This window comes from Ranitomeya variabilis, chromosome 3 (assembly GCF_051348905.1).
Source record: "Ranitomeya variabilis isolate aRanVar5 chromosome 3, aRanVar5.hap1, whole genome shotgun sequence".
NCBI classification, from domain to species: Eukaryota; Metazoa; Chordata; class Amphibia; order Anura; family Dendrobatidae; genus Ranitomeya; species Ranitomeya variabilis.
In genome coordinates, this window is record NC_135234.1 from 608,873,364 (window position 1) to 608,894,689 (window position 21,326).

Consider the following 21,326-nt stretch of genomic DNA (forward strand, 5'->3'; position numbering starts at 1 on the left):
GAAACTGTCACCTCACGTACCGGAGCCACTGACGTGTGAAACCGGCCTGATGCGGGCTCCGGCGGTGAGCCCGCATCAAAGCCGGGGCATGTCAGCGGTTTTGAACAGCTGACATGTGCCCGCAATAGCGGCGGGTGGAATCATGATCCACTCGCCACTATTAACTAGTTAAATGCCGCTGTCAATCTTCTACATAGGAGCAATCTGAGCTTCGCTCCTATGTAGCCGATTGAGTTGTGCCAGCCTCTAGCCTCACATGGAGGCTATTGAAGAATGGCAAAAGTAAAAATAAAAAGTTTTAAAAAATATTAAAAAAAACCAACATTTAAATCACCCCCCTTTCGCCCCATTCAAAATAAAACAATAATAAAAAAATCAAACCTACACACATTGGTTTCGCCGCGTTCAGAATCACCCGATCTATCAATAAAAAAAAGGATTAACCTGATCGCTAAACGGCGTAGCGAGAAAAAAATTTGAAACTCCAGAACTACTTTTTTTGGTCACCTCGACATTGCATTAAAATGCAATCAAAAGATTGTATCTGCACCAATATGGTATCATTAAAAATGTCAGCTCGGCACGCAAAAAATAAGCCCTCACCCGACCCCAGATCGCAAAAAATGCTACGGGTATCGGAAAAATTCGCAATTGTTTTTTTTTTTTTTTTCTTAGCAAAGTTTGGAATTTAGACATGTTTTGTGTCTATGAACTCGTAATGACCTGGAGAATCAAAATGGCAGGTTAGTTTTAGCATTTAGTGAACCTAGCAAAAAAGCCAAGCAAAAAACAAGTGTGGGATTGCACTTTTTTTGCAATTTCACCACATTTGGAATTTTTTTTCCCGTTTTCTAGTACACTACATGCTAAAACCAATGATGTCATTGAAAAGTGCAACTTGTCCCACAAAAAACAAGCCCTCACATGGCCATATTGACAGAGAAATAAAAATGTTATGGCTCTGGGAAGGAGGGAAGCGAAAAACTAAAACGCAAAAATGGAAAAGGGCAAGGTCTTGAAGGGGTTAATAATCTGAGAACCTTTTGTAGCTTTTGGCTCCTTCCCAGAATTTTAACATTATCACTCAGTCCTCGGCTTTCCCTCTTCTGGTTATGAAAATTACGCTGGAGCCCACACAATTATTATTATTTTTTTTCATTTTTTCTCTTTTCATCAACAGTTGCTGTTTGGTTGCAACCTATGTAGGTTAATTCTGTTAACGCTCCTACATAGGCTGGTGACAATGTGTTTGTGTTTACTTACCTACTTAGTAATGAGGATGTCAGGCTGACACTTTTTCATTACTAAAGGTACCGTCACACTAAGCGACTTTGCAGCAAGAACGATGACGATCCGTGACGTTGCAGCGTCCTGGATAGCGATATCGTTGTGTTTGACACGCAGCAGCGATCTGGATCCCGCTGTGATATCGCTGGTCGGAGCTAGAAGTCCATAACTTTATTTCGTCGCTGATCACCCGCTGTCATCACTGGATCGGTGTGTGTGACACCGATCCATCGATGTGTTCACTTGTAACCAGGGTAAACATCGGGTTACTAAGCGCAGGGCCGTGCTTAGTAACACGATATTTACCCTGGTTACCATTGTAAAAGTAAAAAAAAACCACTACATACTCACCTTCTGATGTCTGTTACGTCCCCCGCCTGCGGCTTCCCTGCACTGAATGTGTCAGCGCCGGCTGGCCGTAAAGCAGAGCACAGCGGTGACGTCACCGCTGCTGCCGGAGCTGACACATTCAGTCAGTGCAGGAAGCTCTCGGTAGTAGCGCGTAACCCTGTGGATGCCGGGGGACGTGACAGACATCAGAAGGTGAGTATGTAGTGTTTTTTTTTTAACTTTTACAATGGTAACCAGGGTAAATATCGGGTTACTAAGCGCGGCCCTGCACTTAGTAACCCGATGGTTACCCGGGTGCTGCAGGGGGACTTCGGCATCGTTGAAGACCGTTTCAACGATGCCGAAGTCGTTCCCCTGATCGTTGGTCGCTGGAGAGAGCTGTCTGTGTGACAGCTCCCCAGCGACCACACAACGACTTACCAACGATCGCATCGCTGGTCGTGATTGTTGGTAAGTCGTTTAGTGTAACGGTACCCTAAGCCTAGGGCTTGGTGTTGACACCAAGCCCTAATCCCATTACTCTGATGCTACTGCATCAGAATGGAAAAGGTGGCCTTGAACCAAGAAATTACATCACAAAACTTTTTTTAATCTCTTTATTTAGGTCAAAAAAGCCTTCCTTGCTTTACAAAAACGCACCAAAAAAAATCGCTGCAAAGCGCTCATTTTTGCTGCCAAGAGATGCAGAAACCATGCAGAAATTTCTGTAAGCAAGTACTCAATGTGTGCACATAGCCTTAGGTGCCCCTCTCCATGCATGCAGGAAAAACAAATTAACAAAATTCACACACGCGTATACATGTATATTACAATACCATACTGTATATAATCATGATTCTGTCTGTTTCTAGAAGCCCTAGTTGACCCGATCAAATGTCATGAACTTGATGGTATGTGCACACGCTGCGGATTACCCTGTGGATTTTTCCGGACTGATTTTGGTAAGTCCGCAGGTAAACCGCACTGCGGATTTCCTGCGGTATTACCGCAATTTTTTTGTGGATTTTGTGCGGTTTTACACCTGCGGATTCCTATTGTGGAGCAGGTGTTAACCGCTGCGGAATCCGCACAAAGAATTGACATGCTGCAGAATAAACAACGCTACATTTCCGTGCGTTTTTTTCCGCAGCATGTGCACTGTGGATTTTGTTTTCCATAGGTTTGCATGGTTCTTTAAACTCATGGAAAACTGCTGCGGATCCGCAGCAAAATCCGCAACGTGTGTACATACCCTGAAAGTCTGCCTTAGGAATTGTCATGCTCATTATTTTTCAACTGGATTTTCAAGAGTAAAAAACGCAGCGTTTTAAAGGGAATCTGTCACACCAAAAATCGTATATGAGATAAGCCCACCGGCATCAGGGGCTTATCAACAGCATTCTGTAATGCTGTAGATAAGCCCCGATGTAACCTGACAGGTTAGATTATACTCACCCAGGGGCGGTCCCGCTGGGTGGTCCCGCTGTGGTCCGGGTCCATTGGGCATCACGATTTGGGTCCGGCGCCTCCTATTTTCATACGATGACGTCCTCTTTTTGTCTTCCTGCCGCAGCTCCCGCACAGGCGTACTTTGTATGACCTGTTGAGGGCAGAGCAAAGTACTGCAGTGCGCAGGCGCCGGGAAAGGTCAGAGAGGCCTGGCGCCTGCGCACTGCAGTACTTTCCTCCTCAGGATTTTTTGGTAGACAGTAGGATTCATGGTTTCATTTACCACAGCAAGTTTTCCAGGACCCAAAGCAGCAAAAAAGTTCCAAACCATCACACTACCACCACCATATTTTACTGTTTTTATGATGTTCCTTTTCTGATATGCTGTGTTACATCTAAGCCAAAAGTTCAACTTTTGTCTCATTGGTCTACACTGTGGGCAATTAATTTTCCCTAGGGGCCACATGAGAGACCGTGACCATTGTGGAAGGCCAAACCAAAAGGCCGAAATTCTGCTCAATATTAATATTGATATATTCTAATTATTATATTGTTTATAATTTTATTAATATTAATTGTATAACTTAATGCTGAGCAGAATTAAGAATGCTGACATCCCCCTATATATCGTTTGAACCCGAGCACAGCCCCTTCTGTATATCGTATGAGCCCCCCAGCAGCCCCTTATATGCGGCATGAACCCCACACAGCCTCCCCCATTTGTGGCATGAGACACACACAGCCTCCCTATACGGTATACACTGCGTTTTGGCCCCATAGCCTCCCCATGTGAAGCATGTCGCCTCCATATGCAGCACCATGTGCCGCATGTCTCCCCTCATATACAGCACCATGTGCCCCATGTCACCCCCAGATGCAGCACCATGCCGCCCCATGTGTGTAGCACCGTGTCACGCCATGTATGTAGCACTGTGTCACCCCATGTGTGCAGCACAGTGTCACGCCATGTGTGCATCACCATGTCACACCCCCATAGCCTCCCCATGCCCACCCAAACAGCCCATACACATGAGAAAAAAAAAACACCACATACTCACCTCGGTCCCATTCCCCGGCACTCTGCTTCTCTCCCTGCCTCCGCTCACACGCTGATTGGTGGAGGAAGTGGCTGGAGGCCCCTCCTCCACCAAAGGAGTCAGCGGCCGGCGCAGCACAGAGCCGCACATAGAGACAGCGAGTGGGCAGGCACCATGGAACTCTGATTTCCAGCCCCATGGCTGTCTCGGTCCGCGGGCCGGACTAAGACAGCCAGAGGGCCAGATGTGGCCCGCGGGCCGCACTTTGCCCAGGTCCGCAGAGTATTCTCACAAAAATCTTGGGGATCATCAAGATATTTTCAGGCAAAACTGAGACAAGCCTTTATGTTCTTATTGCTCAGCAGTGGTGTTAGTCTTGGAACTCTGCCATGCAGACCATTTTTGCCCAGTCTCTTTCTTATCGTGGAGTCATGAACACTGACCTTAACTGAAGCAAATGAGGCCTGCAGTTCTTTGGATGTTGTGGTGTCTTTTTGACCTTTTGGATGAGTCATCGCTGCACTCTTGAGGTAATTTTGGTCTGCCGGCCACTCCTGGGAAGGTTCACCACTGTTCCATGTGTTCGCCATTGGTGGATAATGACTATCACTGTGGTTTACTGGAGTCCCAAAGCTTTAGAATGACTTTATAACCTGTTCCAAACAGAGAGATCTTAATTACTTTTTCTCGTTTGATCCAGAATTTCTTTGGATAGAACCATGTAGTCTAGCTTTTGAAGATCTTTTGGTCTACTTCACTTTGTCAGGCAGATCCTATTTCTAAGTGATCCTAAGTGATTTCTTGATTGATAACAGGTGTAGCAGCAGTAATCAGGCCTGGGTGTGGCTAGATAATTTGAACTCTACTCCCAAAGATGTGATTAACCCCTTTCTGACCTCGGACGGGATAGTACGTCCGAGGTCAGAAGCCCCTCTTTGATGCGGGCTCCGGCGGTGAGCCCGCATCAAAGGCGGGACATGTCAGCTGTTTTGAACAGCTGACATGTGCCCGCAATAGGCGCGGGCAGAATCGCGATCTGCCCGCCCCTATTAACTAGATAAATGCCGCTGTCAAACGCAGACAGCGGCATTTAACTACCGCATCCGGCTGGGCGGCCGGAAATGACGGCATCGCCGACCCCCGTCACATGATCGGAGGTCGGCGATGCTTCGGTATTGTAACCATAGAGGTCCTTGAGACCTCTATGGTTACAGATCCCCGGCATAGCAGCGAACAGCAGATCGCTGCTATGTAGCAGAGGCGATCGTGCTGTGCCTGCTTCTAGCCTCCCATGGAGGCTATTGAAGCATGGCAAAAGTAAAAAAAAAAGTGAAAAAAAAGTGAAAAAAAAAAAAATATAAAAGTTTAAATCACCCCCCTTTCGCCCCAATCAAAATAAATAAATAAAAAAAGAATCAAACCTATACATATTTGGTATAGCCGCGTTCAGAATCGCCCGATCTATCAATAAAAAAAAGCATTAACCTGATCGCTAAACAGCGTAGCGAGAAAAAAATTTGAAACCCCAGGATTACGTTTTTTTGGTCGCTGCGACATTGCATTAAAATGCAATAACGAGCGATCAAAAGAATATCTGCACCAAAATGCTATCATTAAAAACGCCAGCTCGGCACGCAAAAAAAAAGCCCTCAACCGACCTCAGATCATGAAAAATGGAGACGCTACGAGTATCGGAAAATGTTTGGAATTTTTTTTCACCACTTAGGTAAAAAATAACCTAATCAATGTTAGGTGTCTATGAACTCGTAGTGACCTCGAGAATCATAATGGCAGGTCAGTTTTAGCATTTAGTGAACCTAGCAAAAAAGCCAAACAAAAAACAAGTGTGGGACTGCACTTTTTTTGCAATTTCACTGCACTTGGAATTTTTTTCCCGTTTTGTAGTACACGACATGCTAAAACCAATGATGTCGTTCAAAAAGTACAACTCGTCCCGCAAAAAAATAAGCCCTCACATGGCCAAATTGACGGAAAAATAAAAAAGTTATGGCTCTGGGAAGGAGGGGAGTGAAAAACAAACACGGAAAAACAAAAAATCCCAAGGTCATGAAGGGGTTAAGCACAGTTAATTTAAGTTCCCTTTTTCACACAGGGCTCTGTAGGTATGGATGTCTTTTTCCCATAATAATAAAGACCTTCACTTAAAAACTTCATTTTGTGTTTACTTGTGTTACCTTTGTCTGATAATTCAAATTTATTTGGAGACCTAAACCATTTTTAAGTGTGGCAAACGTGCAAAAGAATAGGAAATGAGGAAGACACTTTCCACACAACAGACGTGTGTGTGTGTGTGTGTGTATATACACACACACACACACACACACACACACACACACACACACACACCAGACTAAAAGTGTGGACCCACCTTCTCATTGAAAGATTTTTCTGTATTTTCATGACTATGAAAATTGTACATTCACACTGAAGGCATCAAAACTATGAATTAACACATGTGGAATTATATACTTAACAAAAAAGTGTGAAACAACTGAAATTATGTCTTATATTCTAGGTTCTTCAAAGTAGCCACCTTTTGCCTTGATGACTGCTTTGCACACTCTTGGCATTCTCTTGATGAGCTTCAAGAGGTAGTCACCGGGAACGGTTTTCACTTCACAGGTGTGCCCTGTCAGGTTTAACCCCTTCATGACCCTGCCTATTTTGATCTTAATGACCTGGCCATTTTTTTGCAATTCTGACCAGTGTCCCTTTGAGGTAATAACTCAGGAACGCTTCAACGGATCCTAGCGATTCTGAGTTTGTTTTTTCGTGACATATTGGGCTTCATGTTACATTTCGGTCGATAATTTCTGCGTTTGTGAAAAAAATGGAAATTTGGCGAAAATTTTGAAAATTTCACAATTTTCACATTTTTAATTTTTATTCTGTTAAACCAGAGAGTTATGGGACACAAAATAGTTAATAAATAACATTTCCCACATGTCTACTTTACATCAGCACAATTTTGGAAACAATTTTTTTTTTTGCTAGGAAGTTATAAGGGTTAAAATTTGACCAGTGATTTCTAATTTTTACGACGAAATTTACAAAACCATTTTTTTTAGGGACCACCTCACATTTCAAGTCAGTTTGAGGCTGAAAATACCCAAAAGTGACACCATTCTAAAAACTGCACCCCTCAAGGTGCTCAAAACCACATTCAAGAAGTTTGTTAACCCTACAGGTGTTTCACAGCAGCAGAAGCAACATGGAAGGAAAAAATGAACATTTAACTTTTTAGTCACAAAAATTATCTTTTAGCAACAATTTTTGTATTTTCCCAAGGGTAAAAGGAGAAACTGGACCACAAAAGTTGTTGTCCAATTTGTCCAGAGTACGCTGATAACTCATATGTGGGGGTAAACCACTGTTTGGGCGCACGGCAAGGCTCGGAAGGGATGGAGCACCATTTGACTTTTTGAATGAAAAACTGGCTCCAATCTTTAGCGGACACCATGTCGCGTTTGGAGAGCCCCCGTGTGCCTAAACATTGGAGCTCCCCCACAAGTGACCCCATTTTGGAAACTAGACGCCCCAAGGAACTTATCTAGATGCATAGTGAGCACTCTAAACCCACAGGTGCTTCACAAATTGATCCGTAAAAATGAAAAAGTACTTTTTTTTCTCAAAAAAATTCTTTTAGCCTCAATTTTTTCATTTTCACATGGGCAACAGGATAAAATGGATCCTAAAATTTGTTGGGAAATGTCTCCTGAGTACACCGATACTTCATATGTGGGGGTAAAGCACTGTTTGGGCACATGGTAAGGCTCGGAAGGGAAGGAGCGCCATTTGACTTTTTGAATGAAAAATTATCTCCATCGTTAGCGGACATCATGTCGCGTTTGGAGAGCCCCTGTGTGCCTAAACATTGGAGCTCCCCCACAAGTGACCCCATTTTGGAAACTAGACCCCCCAAGGAACTTATCTAGATGCATAGTGAGCACTTTAAACCTCCAGGTGCTTCACAGAAGTTTATAACGCAGAGCCGTGAAAATAAAAAATAATTTTTCTTTCCTCAAAAATGATTTTTTAGCCCGAAATTTTTTATTTTCCCAAGGGTAACTGGAGAAATTGGACCCCAAATGTTGTTGTCCAGTTTCTCCTGAGTACGCTGATACCCCATATGTGGGGGTAAACCACTGTTTGGGCGCACGGCAGGGTTCGGAAGGGAGGCACGCCATTTGGCTTTTTGAATGGAAAATTAGCTACAATCATTAGCGGACACCATGTTGCGTTTGGAGAGCCCCTGTGTACCTAAACATTGGTGCTCCACTACAAGTGACCCCATTTTGGAAACTAGACCTCCCAAGGAACTAATCTAGATGTGTGGTGAGCACTTTGAACCCCCAAGTGCTTCACAGAAGTTTATAACGCAGAGCCGTGAAAATAAAAAATAATTTTTCTTTCCTCAAAAATAATTTTTTAGCCCACAATTTTTTATTTTCCCTAGGGTTACAGGAGAAATTGGACCCCACAAGTTGTTGTCCAGTTTCTCCTGAGTACGCTGGTACCCCATATGTGGGGGTAAACCACTGTGTGGGCACACGTCGGGGCTCAGAAGGGTGAGAGCACCATTTGACTTTTTCAATGCAAGATTGGCTGGAATCAATGGTGGCACCATGTCGCGTTTGGAGACCCCCTGATGTGCCTAAACAGTGTAAACCCCTCAATTCTAACTCCAACACTAATCCCCAACACACCCCTAACCCTAATCCCAACCCTAACACACCCCTAACCCTAGTCTTAACCCTAATTCCAACCCTAACCCTAAGGCTATGTGCCCACGTTGCGGATTTGTGTGCGGATTTTTCTGCACCACTTTTGAAAAATCTGCAGGTAAAACGCACTGCGCTTTACCTGCAGATTTACCGCGGATTTCCAGTGTTTTTTTGTGGGGATTTCACCTGCGGATTCCTATTATGGAGCAGGTGTAAAACGCTGCGGAATCCGCACAAAGAATTGACATGCTGCGGAAAATACAACGCAGCGTTTCCGTGCTGTATTTTCTGCACCATGCGCACAGCGGATTTGGTTTTCCATAGGTTTACGTGGTACTGTACACGTGGTGGAAAACTGCTACGAATCTGCAGCGACCAATCCGCTGCTGATCCACAGCCAAATCCGCACCGTGTGCACATAGACTAATTCTAACCCTAATTCCAACCCTAGCCCTAATTCTAACCCTAACCCTAATTCTAACCCTAATTCTAACCCTAGCCCTAAGTGCAACCCTAACCCTAAGTGCAACCCTAACCCTAAGTGCAACCCTAACCCTAAGTGCAACCCTTACCCTAAGTGCAACCCTAACCCTACCCCTAACCCTAACGGAAAAATAAAAATAAATATATTTTCTGTATTTTATTATTGTCCCTACCTATGGGGGTGATAAAGTGGGGGGGGGTGTTATTTACTATTTTTTTTTATTTTGATCGCTGTGATAGAACCTTTCACAGCGATCAAAATGTACTGGAAACGAATCTGCCGGCCGGCAGATTCGGCGGGCGCACTGCAAGATGGCGGCGCCCATGCGAGAAGACCGAGGACACCGGGAGGGACACCGGGACTAGGTAAGTATGGGGGGGTGCGATCGGACAGGGGAGGGTCGGAGGGGAGAGGAAGGCGCTTAGGACAGGACGGAGGGGTAGGGAACACGGTCAGTCGGTGGGGGGCCAGATCGGGGTCTCCAGCCATGGCCGATGCTATTGCACCCAATCTGCAGGGACGCGATCATTCTGTGACACAGCATATGCGTCACAGGTCGGATTGGCACCGACTTTCATGACGCATACGCTGTGTCACAGGTCGGGAAGGGGTTAATAAGTGTGATTTCTTGCCTTATAAATGGGGTTGGGACCATCAGTTGTGTTGTGCAGAAGTCTGGTGGATACACAGCTGATAGTCCTACTGAATAGACTGTTAGAATTTGTATTATGGCAAGAAAAAAGCAGCCAAGTAAAGAAAAACAAGTGGCCATCATTACTTTAAGAAATGAAGGTCAGTCCGAAAAATTGGGAATACTTTGAAAGTGTCCCCAAGTGCAGTTGCAAAGACCATCAAGCGCTACAAAGAAACTGGCTCCCATGAGGGCCACCCCAGGAAAGGATGACCAAGAGTCACCTCTGCTTCTGAGGATAAGTTTATCCGAGTCACCAGCCTCAGAAATCGCAGGTTAACAGCAGCTCAGATTAAAGACCAGGTCAATGCCACACAGAGTTCTAGCAGCAGACACATCTCTACAACAACTGTTAATTGGAGGCTTTGTGCAGCAGGCCTTCATGGTAAAATAGCTGCTAGGAAACCATTGCTAAGGACAGGTAACAAGCAGAAGAGACTTGTTTGGGCTAAAGAACAAGGAATGGACATTTGACCAATAGAAATTTGTGCTTTGGTCTGATGAGTCCAAATTTGAGATCTTTGGTTCCAACCACCGTGTCTTTGTGCGACGCAGAAAACGTGAACGGATGGACTCTACATGCCTGGTTCCCACCGTGAACATCTACTATATAATTGTCTAAGGGTCACTTCCGTCTGTCTGTCCTTCTGTCTGTCTGTCACAGATATTCATTGGTCGCGGCCTCTGTCTGCCATGGAAATCCAAGTCGCTGATTGGTCGTGGCAAAACGCCCACAACCAATCAGCGACGTGCACAGTCTTGAAGAAAATGGCCGCTCCTTACTCCCCGCACTCAGTGCCCAGCGCCCGCATACACCCCTCTGGTCACCGCTCACACAGGGCTAATGCCGGCGGTAACGGACCACGTTATGCCGCGGGTAACGCACTCCGTTACCGCTGCTATTAACCCTGTTTGACCATGTTTTTACTATTGACGCAGCCTATGCAGCGTCAATAGTAAAAACATCTAATGTTAAAAATAATAAAAAATCATTAGATACTCACCTTCCGCCGCCTTTCCTGCTCCTCGCGATGCTCCGGCCGGTCCATGCAATCGGCACGTTCCGGTGGCAAGGATGATCTGGGAGAAGGACTTGCCATGACGTCACGGTCATGTGACCGCGAAGTCATCACAAGTCATGCGCGCCTGCGCGAGCAGGACCTGCCGTGACGTCACGTTCATGTGACCGCGAAGTCATCACACCCTGGGACCGGAAGCAGCCGCCTGCACCCCACACAGGCGACAGAACTACAACACGCCTGTGGAAGGTGAGTATATGTTTATTTTTTATTTTTTTAACCTGTGACATACGTGGCTGGGCAATATACTACGTGGCTCTGTGCTGTATACTACGTCACTAGGCAATATATCGGATTACTCACCGGTAATGCTCTTTTATAGAGCCCACGACAGCACCCACTGAGAGGGGATCCGCCCCTAGGAACAGGAAACCTACAGAGAGATAAAAGGGGCGGCCCCCCCTCGCTCCTCAGTTGTTTTACAGAGAAAAAAGGAGGAACCGCCGCCAGGTTTTTTAGTTTACCAGGTTTAGGCATATACAGGTCCTTCTCAAAAAATTAGCATATAGTGTTAAATTTCATTATTTACCATAATGTAATGATTACAATTAAACTTTCATATATTATAGATTCATTATCCACCAACTGAAATTTGTCAGGTCTTTTATTGTTTTAATACTGATGATTTTGGCCTACAACTCCTGATAACCCAAAAAACCTGTCTCAATAAATTAGCATATCAAGAAAAGGTTCTCTAAACGACCTATTACCCTAATCTTCTGAATCAACTAATTAACTCTAAACACATGCAAAAGATACCTGAGGCTTTTAAAAACTCCCTGCCTGGTTCATTACTCAAAACCCCCATCATGGGTAAGACTAGCGACCTGACAGATGTCAAGAAGGCCATCATTGACACCCTCAAGCAAGAGGGTAAGACCCAGAAAGAAATTTCTCAACAAATAGGCTGTTCCCAGAGTGCTGTATCAAGGCACCTCAATGGTAAGTCTGTTGGAAGGAAACAATGTGGCAGAAAACGCTGTACAACGAGAAGAGGTGACCGGACCCTGAGGAAGATTGTGGAGAAGGACCGATTCCAGACCTTGGGGAACCTGAGGAAGCAGTGGACTGAGTCTGGTGTGGAAACATCCAGAGCCACCGTGCACAGGCGTGTGCAGGAAATGGGCTACAGGTGCCGCATTCCCCAGGTAAAGCCACTTTTGAACCATAAACAGCGGCAGAAGCGCCTGACCTGGGCTACAGAGAAGCAGCACTGGACTGTTGCTAAGTGGTCCCAAGTACTTTTTTCTGATGAAAGCAAATTTTGCATGTCATTCGGAAATCAAGGTGCCAGAGTCTGGAGGAAGACTGGGGAGAAGGAAATGCCAAAATGCCTGAAGTCCAGTGTCAAGTACCCACAGTCAGTGATGGTGTGGGGTGCCATGTCAGCTGCTGGTGTTGGTCCACTGTGTTTCATCAAGGGCAGGGTCAATGCAGCTAGCTATCAGGAGATTTTGGAGCACTTCATGCTTCCATCGGCTGAAATGCTTTATGGAGATGAAGATTTCATTTTTCAGCACGACCTGGCACCTGCTCACAGTGCCAAAACCACTGGTAAATGGTTTACTGACCATGGTATTACTGTGCTCAATTGGCCAGCCAACTCTCCTGACCTGAACCCCATAGAGAATCTGTGGGATATTGTGAAGAGAAAGTTGAGAGACGCAAGACCCAACACTCTGGATGAGCTTAAGGCCGCTATTGAAGCATCCTGGGCCTCCATAACATCTCAGCAGTGTCACAGGCTGATTGCCTCCATGCCACGCCGCATTGAAGCAGTCATTTCTGCCAAAGGATTCCCGACCAAGTATTGAGTGCATAACTGAACATTATTATTTGATGGTTTTTTTGTTTGTTATTAAAAAACACTTTTATTTGATTGGTCGGGTGAAATATGCTAATTTATTGAGACAGGTTTTTTGGGTTATCAGGAGTTGTATGCCAAAATCATCAGTATTAAAACAATAAAAGACCGGACAAATTTCAGTTGGTGGATAATGAATCTATAGTATATGAAAGTTTAATTGTAATCATTACATTATGGTAAATAATGAAATTTAACACTATATGCTAATTTTTTGAGAAGGACCTGTATACATATTTACAACTTCCTACCATATTACTCTATTATATACATCTCCCTATTAAGACACCACGTGCAACTAAATAAAGAAAAGGGATGGAATCGAATGGGTGCTGTCGTGGGCTCTATAAAAGAGCATTACCGGTGAGTAATCCGATATTTTCTATTCGCCACGACAGCACCCACTGAGAGATTTTCAGAGACTATATACTGGGTGGGTTAACTGAATCAAGAACCGAAACCCCAAAGGTTAGGTCAGAAGCAGAAGATAGATCTAATCTATAGTGTCTATAGAAGGTGTTTGGTGAAGACCAAGTTGCAGCCTTACATACCTGTATAAGGTCTATCGGCACATTCGCCCTCTCTGCCCAGGAGGTCGACACGGCTCTTGTGGAGTGTGCTCCCACATGCATTGGAGGATCTCTTCCTCCTGCTTTATATGCCAGGATTATGGCATCTCTAATCCAGCGTGATAGCGTGTTCTTTGTAACTCTGGAACCCTTGGTTTTTCCCTGGAAAGAGACAAAGAGAGCCCTACTCTTCCTCCAGTCCCTAGTCCTTTCTAAATAGGCCAGAACAGATCTCTTTACATCTAGGGTATGAAGTCTTACTTCTTCTTGAGTGGAGTGGTCTTTATAGAAGGTAGGTAACAAGATCTCCTGGGATCTATGAAAACTAGTAGCTACCTTAGGGAGATAACAAGGGTCCGTCTTTAAAATTATTCTATCAGATGTCACGGATAGATAAGGAGGGTCAACTGACAAGGCATGGAGATCACTCACTCTTCTAGCGGATACTAACGCTACTAACAGTATTGTTTTTAGCGAGATGTTCTTTAATGAGGCCTCATGTAGAGGCTCAAACGGGCTTTGTGTCAAGGCATCTAGGACTAGAGATAGATCCCACTGAGGCACCTGTGGTATATGAATAGGTTTTGATCGCTCACATGCTGATATAAAACGAGAAACCCATCTATCTCCCGCCACATCATAACTAAAGAGGGCTCCTAGAGCTGAAACCTGGACTCTTAGAGTATTTACAGACAGTCCCAATTCAAGTCCTTTCTGCAAGAACTCCAATATTGAAAATATAGGTACTTCAGCGGAAAGTTGTGCCGTATGAAATTGAAGGAATTTTTCCAAACCCTGACATAGATTTGGGTAGTGGAAGGCTTTCTACTCTTCATAAGAGTATCTATAAGCCCACTGGAAAAACCCCTTAGAGTTAGTAAGTGCCTTTCAAATTCCATACCGTCAGATTCATGCCTTTTACCCGAGGATGGAAAAACGGTCCCTGAGACAACAGGTCCTTGGTCTGAGGCAGGATCCAAGGGTCTGTAGTCGACATCGCCTTGAGCCAGGAGAACCAAGGCCTCTTGGACCAGAATGGGGCTACCAACAGAACTCTTGCCCCCTCCTCCCTTATTTTTCTTATTACTATAGGTAACAGATTCCATGGAGGGAATGCGTAGGCCAGGTCGAATGTCCATGGCACCTGCAGGGCATCGAATATGTCGGGGTTGTCCAGTCTGCAAAGGGAAGCAAATGTTTTGACCTGACGGTTGGACCTTGTTGCGAATAGGTCTATTTGTGGCACGCCCCATCGGTCTGTTATCAGCCGGAAAATATCTCTGCTGAGCATCCACTCCACTTGATGAAGGGTATGGCGACTGAGGAAATCGGCACGACTGTTGTCTATACCTCTGATGTGCACCGCTGATAAGGACAACAGATGACTTTCGGCTAATGTCATGATGTCCGATGAGATTTTCATAAGATTTTCTGACCGTGTACCTCCTTGATGATTTAAATAGGCTACTGCCGAGGTGTTGTCTGAGAGGACCCTTGTGTGAGATCCTCGTAGCTGGGGAAGAAAGTGGAGTAGGGAATAATATATGGCTCTTAATTCTTTTACATTAGAGGAATTAGCTAATTCTGACCTGGACCAAAGGCCCTGGACCACCCGATCACCAAAATGTGCTCCCCAGCCCTCCGGACTAGCATCTGTGGTTACTACGGTAGAAGGGGTAATGACCCATGGTACCCCCTCTGATAGATTTCCCCAATCTAACCACCATGTAAGGGAGTGTACTACTTCTGTCGTTAAGAAAATTGTTTGATCTAAATGTACCCTATTTTTATCGTCCTCCTGTAATACCAATTTTTGGAGTTGCCTGGTATGGAATTGAGCCCATTTAACCGCAGGGATACATGATGATAGTGAACCTAACAATGACATGGCATTTCTCAGTGACATATTACGCTTTTTGATAGCTAAATCTACTTTAGTAATGATCGAACACTTTTTATCATCAGGCAACCAACATTTTTGGTGTACTGAATCCAGGAGGAGACCTAAAAATCTCTGACAAGTGACGGGTTGGAGTCTGGATTTTTCCCAGTTAACAATCCATCCCAGCCTTTGTAAAGAGGATACCACCTCCTCCAACCTTTGTTCACACTGTAAGAAATTTCTCCCCACAATTAGTAGGTCATCCAGATATGGGATGACCAACGTGTCTTTTAATCGCAGAAAGGACATTACCTCCAAAAGTAACTTAGTAAAGACCCTAGGAGCCATAGATAGACCAAAGGGCATTGCTCTATATTGAAAATGACGAACTTGACCGTCTATAATTACTGCTACCCGAAGAAATTGCTGGTGTGACTGGTGTATAGGAAGATGATAATAAGCATCTTTGAGATCAAGTACTACCATGTAACAGTTAGGGAACAAATTTTTAATGGCTGACCGAATGGATTCCATTTTAAATGCTGTGGGTTTTATGAACATATTTAGTTTTCTTAAATTAAATATAGTTCTATAGGATCCGTCAGGTTTTGTAATCAGAAACAAGGGGGAGTAGAACCCCTGCCCCGTTTGAGATGACGGAACCTCTATTAGGACCCGTTTGGCAAGAAGGGACTTAACTTCTACTTCCAATGCTTCTTGTTGTAGTTTGGATCTTAGGGAGGTGAGCCGAAAGGAATCCGGAGGTCTTCGGATGAAGTCTAGGGTGAGGCCTGAGGATATTAATTTTATGGCCCATGGGTTGACAGTTATTTCTCTCCACTGATTGATAAATCCCAGTAGTCTACCGCCCACTGGTGGAATAGGGTTCCCGGGATTTTTCGGCTGGTTTGAAGGGACGTTTGTTAAACAAATTGCCTTTCTGCCTGAAGTCTTTGTTCCTCCATTGCTCTTTAAAGCCTCCCTTTCTGCCAAATGTTGGCCTCCTAAATGCCCTTCTGTAAGCAGGAACAAAGGGATTAGGAAAACCTTTTTTACGTTCACCCGCCTTAGTGAGTATCTCATCCAGAATAGTTCCAAAGAGGTACTCACCCTGACAGGGTATGGCACACAACTTGGATCTGGACTGGGCATCCCCCTTCCAGTTCTTTAACCATAAGGCTCGGCGGGCAGTATTTGCGAGGCTGGCTGTCCTGGCCGCCAGGCGGAGAGAATCCACGGAGGCATCGGATATAAATGCCGCAGCGCTCCTAATTAAGGGGATGGATGCCCTCAATTTCTCCCTAGATATACCACTCTTGATATTCTGGTCCAGCTGGTCTAACCAAACCAGCATAGATCTACTGGTACATGTGGTGGAGATTGCCGGCCTAAACGCAGTGACACAGGCCTCCCATGATTTTTTCAAAAGTGCATCCGATTTCCTATCCATGGGATCAGATAAGGAGCCTGCATCTTCCACTGGTAGGGAAGAACGGCGGTAAGTGGATGCGACCGCCGCATCGACCCTTGGAACTTTAGTCCAGGTGTTTAAATCTTCGTCCTCAAAGGGGTAACGTCTTTTACAGGATACTGGTGTAAACCCCTTCTGCCCCTTGCTCCACTCTTTTTTAATGAGGTCTTTTATAGTCTGGTTTACTGGGAATACGTGGCCCTTTCGCTGAGATAGACCTGCGAACATAACCTCCTGGGCTGTTTGGGGTTCTTTAACCTCCGACACCCCCATCGTTTTCCTCACTGATTTGACTAGACTATTTACTCCCTCAGTCGGGAAACAGACATGTTCCTCCTCATCTGAGGAACCAGACAAGTGGGAAACGTCTGAATCAATCTCCCCACTTTCCGCCGACGTGTCAGCATTAGGTGAGGATTTTCTCCTGCTCCTCCTTTCAATACTGCCTGAGGGACCACCACCCAACGATTGGAGTTCCTCCCGAATCATAAGCCGTATTTCGTCCATTTTAACGGACTCCTCCTGCCGCAGGGTGTTATCTATGCATGCCTGACACAACGTTTTAGAATAAGAGTCAGGCAGGGGCTCAATACATATAGCACACTGCTTGTGCTTGGTCTTCTCCTTGCTTTTTGCCTAGAGGGATATAAGCAGAGGAGACCAATATAAGCTCTGAAGGAGCTGTATACCCAAACATTCTGAAGCATACTATACCGATTGTTGGGTGAATCGTCTGGTCTGGGGTGTGGAACGGGATGATTTCCTTCCAGATTTATCAGTGGAATCACTCTTCCTGGAGAGTCCACTATTCTTTTTTGCAGCATTACCACTTTGCATTAGTGGCTCTTCTACAGGGTGCTCACTGACTTCCTCGTGGGACGACATAATGCGCACTGTTTTCCCTTCCTATCGGACTTTTATAGTGCGGACCATCAATCCCAGCCCCCGCAGCTGCAACCCATTTTTTTTTTTTTTAATTACCTGCATCGGGACACCTGCGAACACCGCCAGGAGGAATCCAACATGGCGGTTCCCCCGGAAATGCAATGCCGACCTCCGGGGGTCGGCCATACTACATCCGGGATTCCGGACGCACTGCGCATGCGCCGGCGTCTGCCGCATTTTTCCGGCATTACAACCCCACGCATCGTACCTGAGGGACCGGGGGGAGCCACAGCCGTTCAGCGCCACACCTTCCAGACCGAGATCGACCAGGTAACCATACTGCCATGGTCGTCCTTCCACAACGATGTCCCAGCAGGGAGATCGTTGGAACCTTCCAGGCCCACTATTTGGCCGGTGCAGACGAGGAGGGAACCAACAGGAATCCCCGACTCTGCTTCTACTCGCTCTGGAGCCCCTGCCGCTCAGCAGAGACGTACAGGCGGCATCCAGGCGAGTTTTTCCTCTTCTCAGACACCGCTGTACAGTGTCTACAGAGATCTTCTCTGTGGGCTTCCTTCTAGGAACAGGAAACCAACTGAGGAGCGAGGGGGGGGGGGCCGCCCCTTTTATCTCTCTGTAGGTTTCCTGTTCCTAGGGGCGGATCCCCTCTCTCAGTGGGTGCTGTCGTGGCGAATAGAAAATACTACTTGGCTGGGCAATATACTACTTGGCTGGGCAATATACTACGTGGCTGGGCAATATACTACGTGGCTGGGCAATATACTACGTGGACATACATATTCTAGAATACCCGATGCGTTACAATCGGGCCACCATCTAGATATATATGTGTGTGTGTATATATATATATATATATATATATATGTATATATATATATATATATATATATATATATATATATATATATATATATATATATATATATATATATATATATATTATTACACACATATACACACATGCATACTAGATATCTCTGAATGAAATATTCTAGTTGCAAATTTTTATTCATTGCATAGTGGAATGTGTTCAGAACAATAAAACATAACAATTATCAATGTAAATCACAACTAACGGAGGTCTGGATTTGGATTGATACTCAAAATCAAAGTGGAAAATCAAAGGCTGATCCAACTTCAGTTGAAATGCCTCATGACAAGGAAAAGTTGCTCAATATTGTGTGTGGCCTCCACGTGCCTGTTTGACCTCCCTAGTGTACAACGCCTGGGCATGCTCTTGATGAGGTGGCAGATGGTCTCCTGAGGGATCTCCTCCCAGACCTGGTCTAAAGCAATTCCTGGACAGTCTGTGGTACAACGTGACGTTGATGAATGGAACGAGACATGATGTCCCAGATGTGCTCAATTGGATTCAGGTCTGGGGAACGGGTGGCCAGTCCATAGCTTCAATGCCTTCATCTTGCAGGAACTGCTGACACACTCCAGCCACATGAGGTCTGGCATTGTCCTGTATTAGGAGGAACCCAGGGCCAACCGCAGCCGCATTTGGTCTAACAAGGGGTATGAGGATCTCATCTCGGTACCTAATGGCAGTCAGGCTACCTCTGGTGAGAACATGGAGGGCTGTGCGGCCCTCCATAGAAGTGCCACCCCACACCATTACTGACTCACTGCCGAACCAGTCATGCTGAAGGATGTTGCAGGCAGCAGATCCTACGGCCCCCTCCACGTCTCCTGGCGTACTGGCCTGTCTCCTGGTAGCACCTCCAGCCTCTGGACACTACGCTGACAGACACAGCAAACTTTTGATATGCCATCCTGTATGAGCTGCACTACCTGAGCCACTTGTGTGGGCTGTAGAGTCCGTATCATGCTAGCATGAGTGTGAAAGCACAACCACCATTCAAAAGTGACCAAAAACTCAGCCAGAAAGCATTGGTACCGAGATGTGGTCTGTGATCCCCACCTGCAAAACCACTCCTGTATTGAGAGTGTTTTGATAATTGCCAATAATTTCCACCTGTTGTCTATTCCATTTGCACAACAGCATGTGAAATTGATTGTCAATCAGTGTTGCCTCCTAAGGCTGCGTGTCCACGATCAGGATGGCCGGCGGTATCGCCGGAACGGCAAAGCCGCTCGGTGCTAAGCCCCGCCCCTTTCTGGGACGCGATGATGCCGGATGTGTACTGTACACATCCGGGATCATCGCACCCCACGCCATAGGGCCCTGTGATATTACCTGCGGCGACGCAGCGTCGCCGCAGGTAGCACGGACATGCTGCGATCTGAAAAGACGCGCAGCATGTCCGGAGTCGCAGGCCCGCCGCGTGCGGGTTTCCACGCATAGTGGACACGGGATTTCAAAAAATCCCCTCCACTATGCTGGAACATCTGGACGCTGCGTGTTTGACGCTGCGGCGTCAAACATGCAGCGTTTACTTACCGTGGACACTCACCCTAAGGGGACAGTTTGATTTCACTGAAGTTTGATTTACTTGGAGTTATATATTCTGTTCTCTAAGTGTTCCCTTTAATTTTCTGAGCAGTGTGTATATATATATATATATATATATATATATATATATATATATATATATTAGTCTGTATATGTATGTGTATACTTATATAAATTAGTGTATTAAATAGTATAAAGTGTCAATCTTTGTGTAACTATATCTCACATGTACTGTATACCCATATCTCATATATGTATGTTATATGGCAATATCTGCAGTGTGGCGCAAAGCCATTTCTAGGCAGAAAACGAAGTGATTTAGCCTCTCCGTCTTAAACCTCCGGAATTTTATCAAGAAAGACTTTCTGCTCCCTTTTTTTCCTTCTGTAACAAAATCTTACAAATGAGTCTGCTGGGATCGGGATAAGTCTTGCTTGCGGTGCTTTACAATGAGATGAAAGTGGACTCTTCCCCCCACTCTCACACAGTATTTTTCATCAAGACAGTATGCAAAGCTTAAATGATTATGCAGCTCCGAAGAACATCTGATCAGAGCAAGTAAAATACATTCCCTGGATATCCGCGCAGCTTTCACAGCTCTGCCACACTCTCAATTGCTTTGTACAGTTAGATCAGCAGCTTTTTTTAATTTTCTTACTTCATTTGTATGTTTTTTTCTCTTCAGATAATCACTCCTTTTAGAAGACTCATATTGTGTGCAGAGAACAGAAAAGAAATGGAGGATTGGATCAGCTCATTAAAGTCCGTGCAATCCAGAGAGCATTACGAGGTAGGCAGTTTCTTTATGTGATGAAATGAAACTTGTGTGATGTACGGAGCGGAGACTTAAGACGGTAATTGCCGGCTCTGACACAAGGGTGCCAATTTATTTGCATTTTGTAAAGCGCTGTGGAATTAATGCCGCTATATAAATGAGTAAAAATAAATACATTTAGTGGTGAGCCGCTGTCTTACTTTTTAACTAGTAATAATTTTCAGATAGTCCATTGTATTTTTGTGGATCTTTATTTTACATTTATGTGGACAGAGATAAATATATCTAGAAGTATAGCCATATTTCTTTCTGTTTCTGAATTAATTTCCGCTGTAAAT

General features: G+C 45.1%; 1 protein-coding gene across 4 annotated transcripts in view; it reads left to right on the forward strand.

Annotated features, from left to right (window-relative positions):
• The window catches only part of DGKH (diacylglycerol kinase eta), a 374,981-nt gene that overhangs the window by 256,176 nt on the left and 97,479 nt on the right, over window positions 1-21,326 (forward strand). For all 4 annotated transcript variants that reach the window (XM_077297324.1, XM_077297326.1, XM_077297323.1 and 1 more), the window contains one exon: window positions 20,899-21,003. In XM_077297324.1, the coding sequence (XP_077153439.1) occupies window positions 20,899-21,003 (105 nt within the window). The remainder of the gene's footprint in view (window positions 1-20,898; window positions 21,004-21,326) is intronic.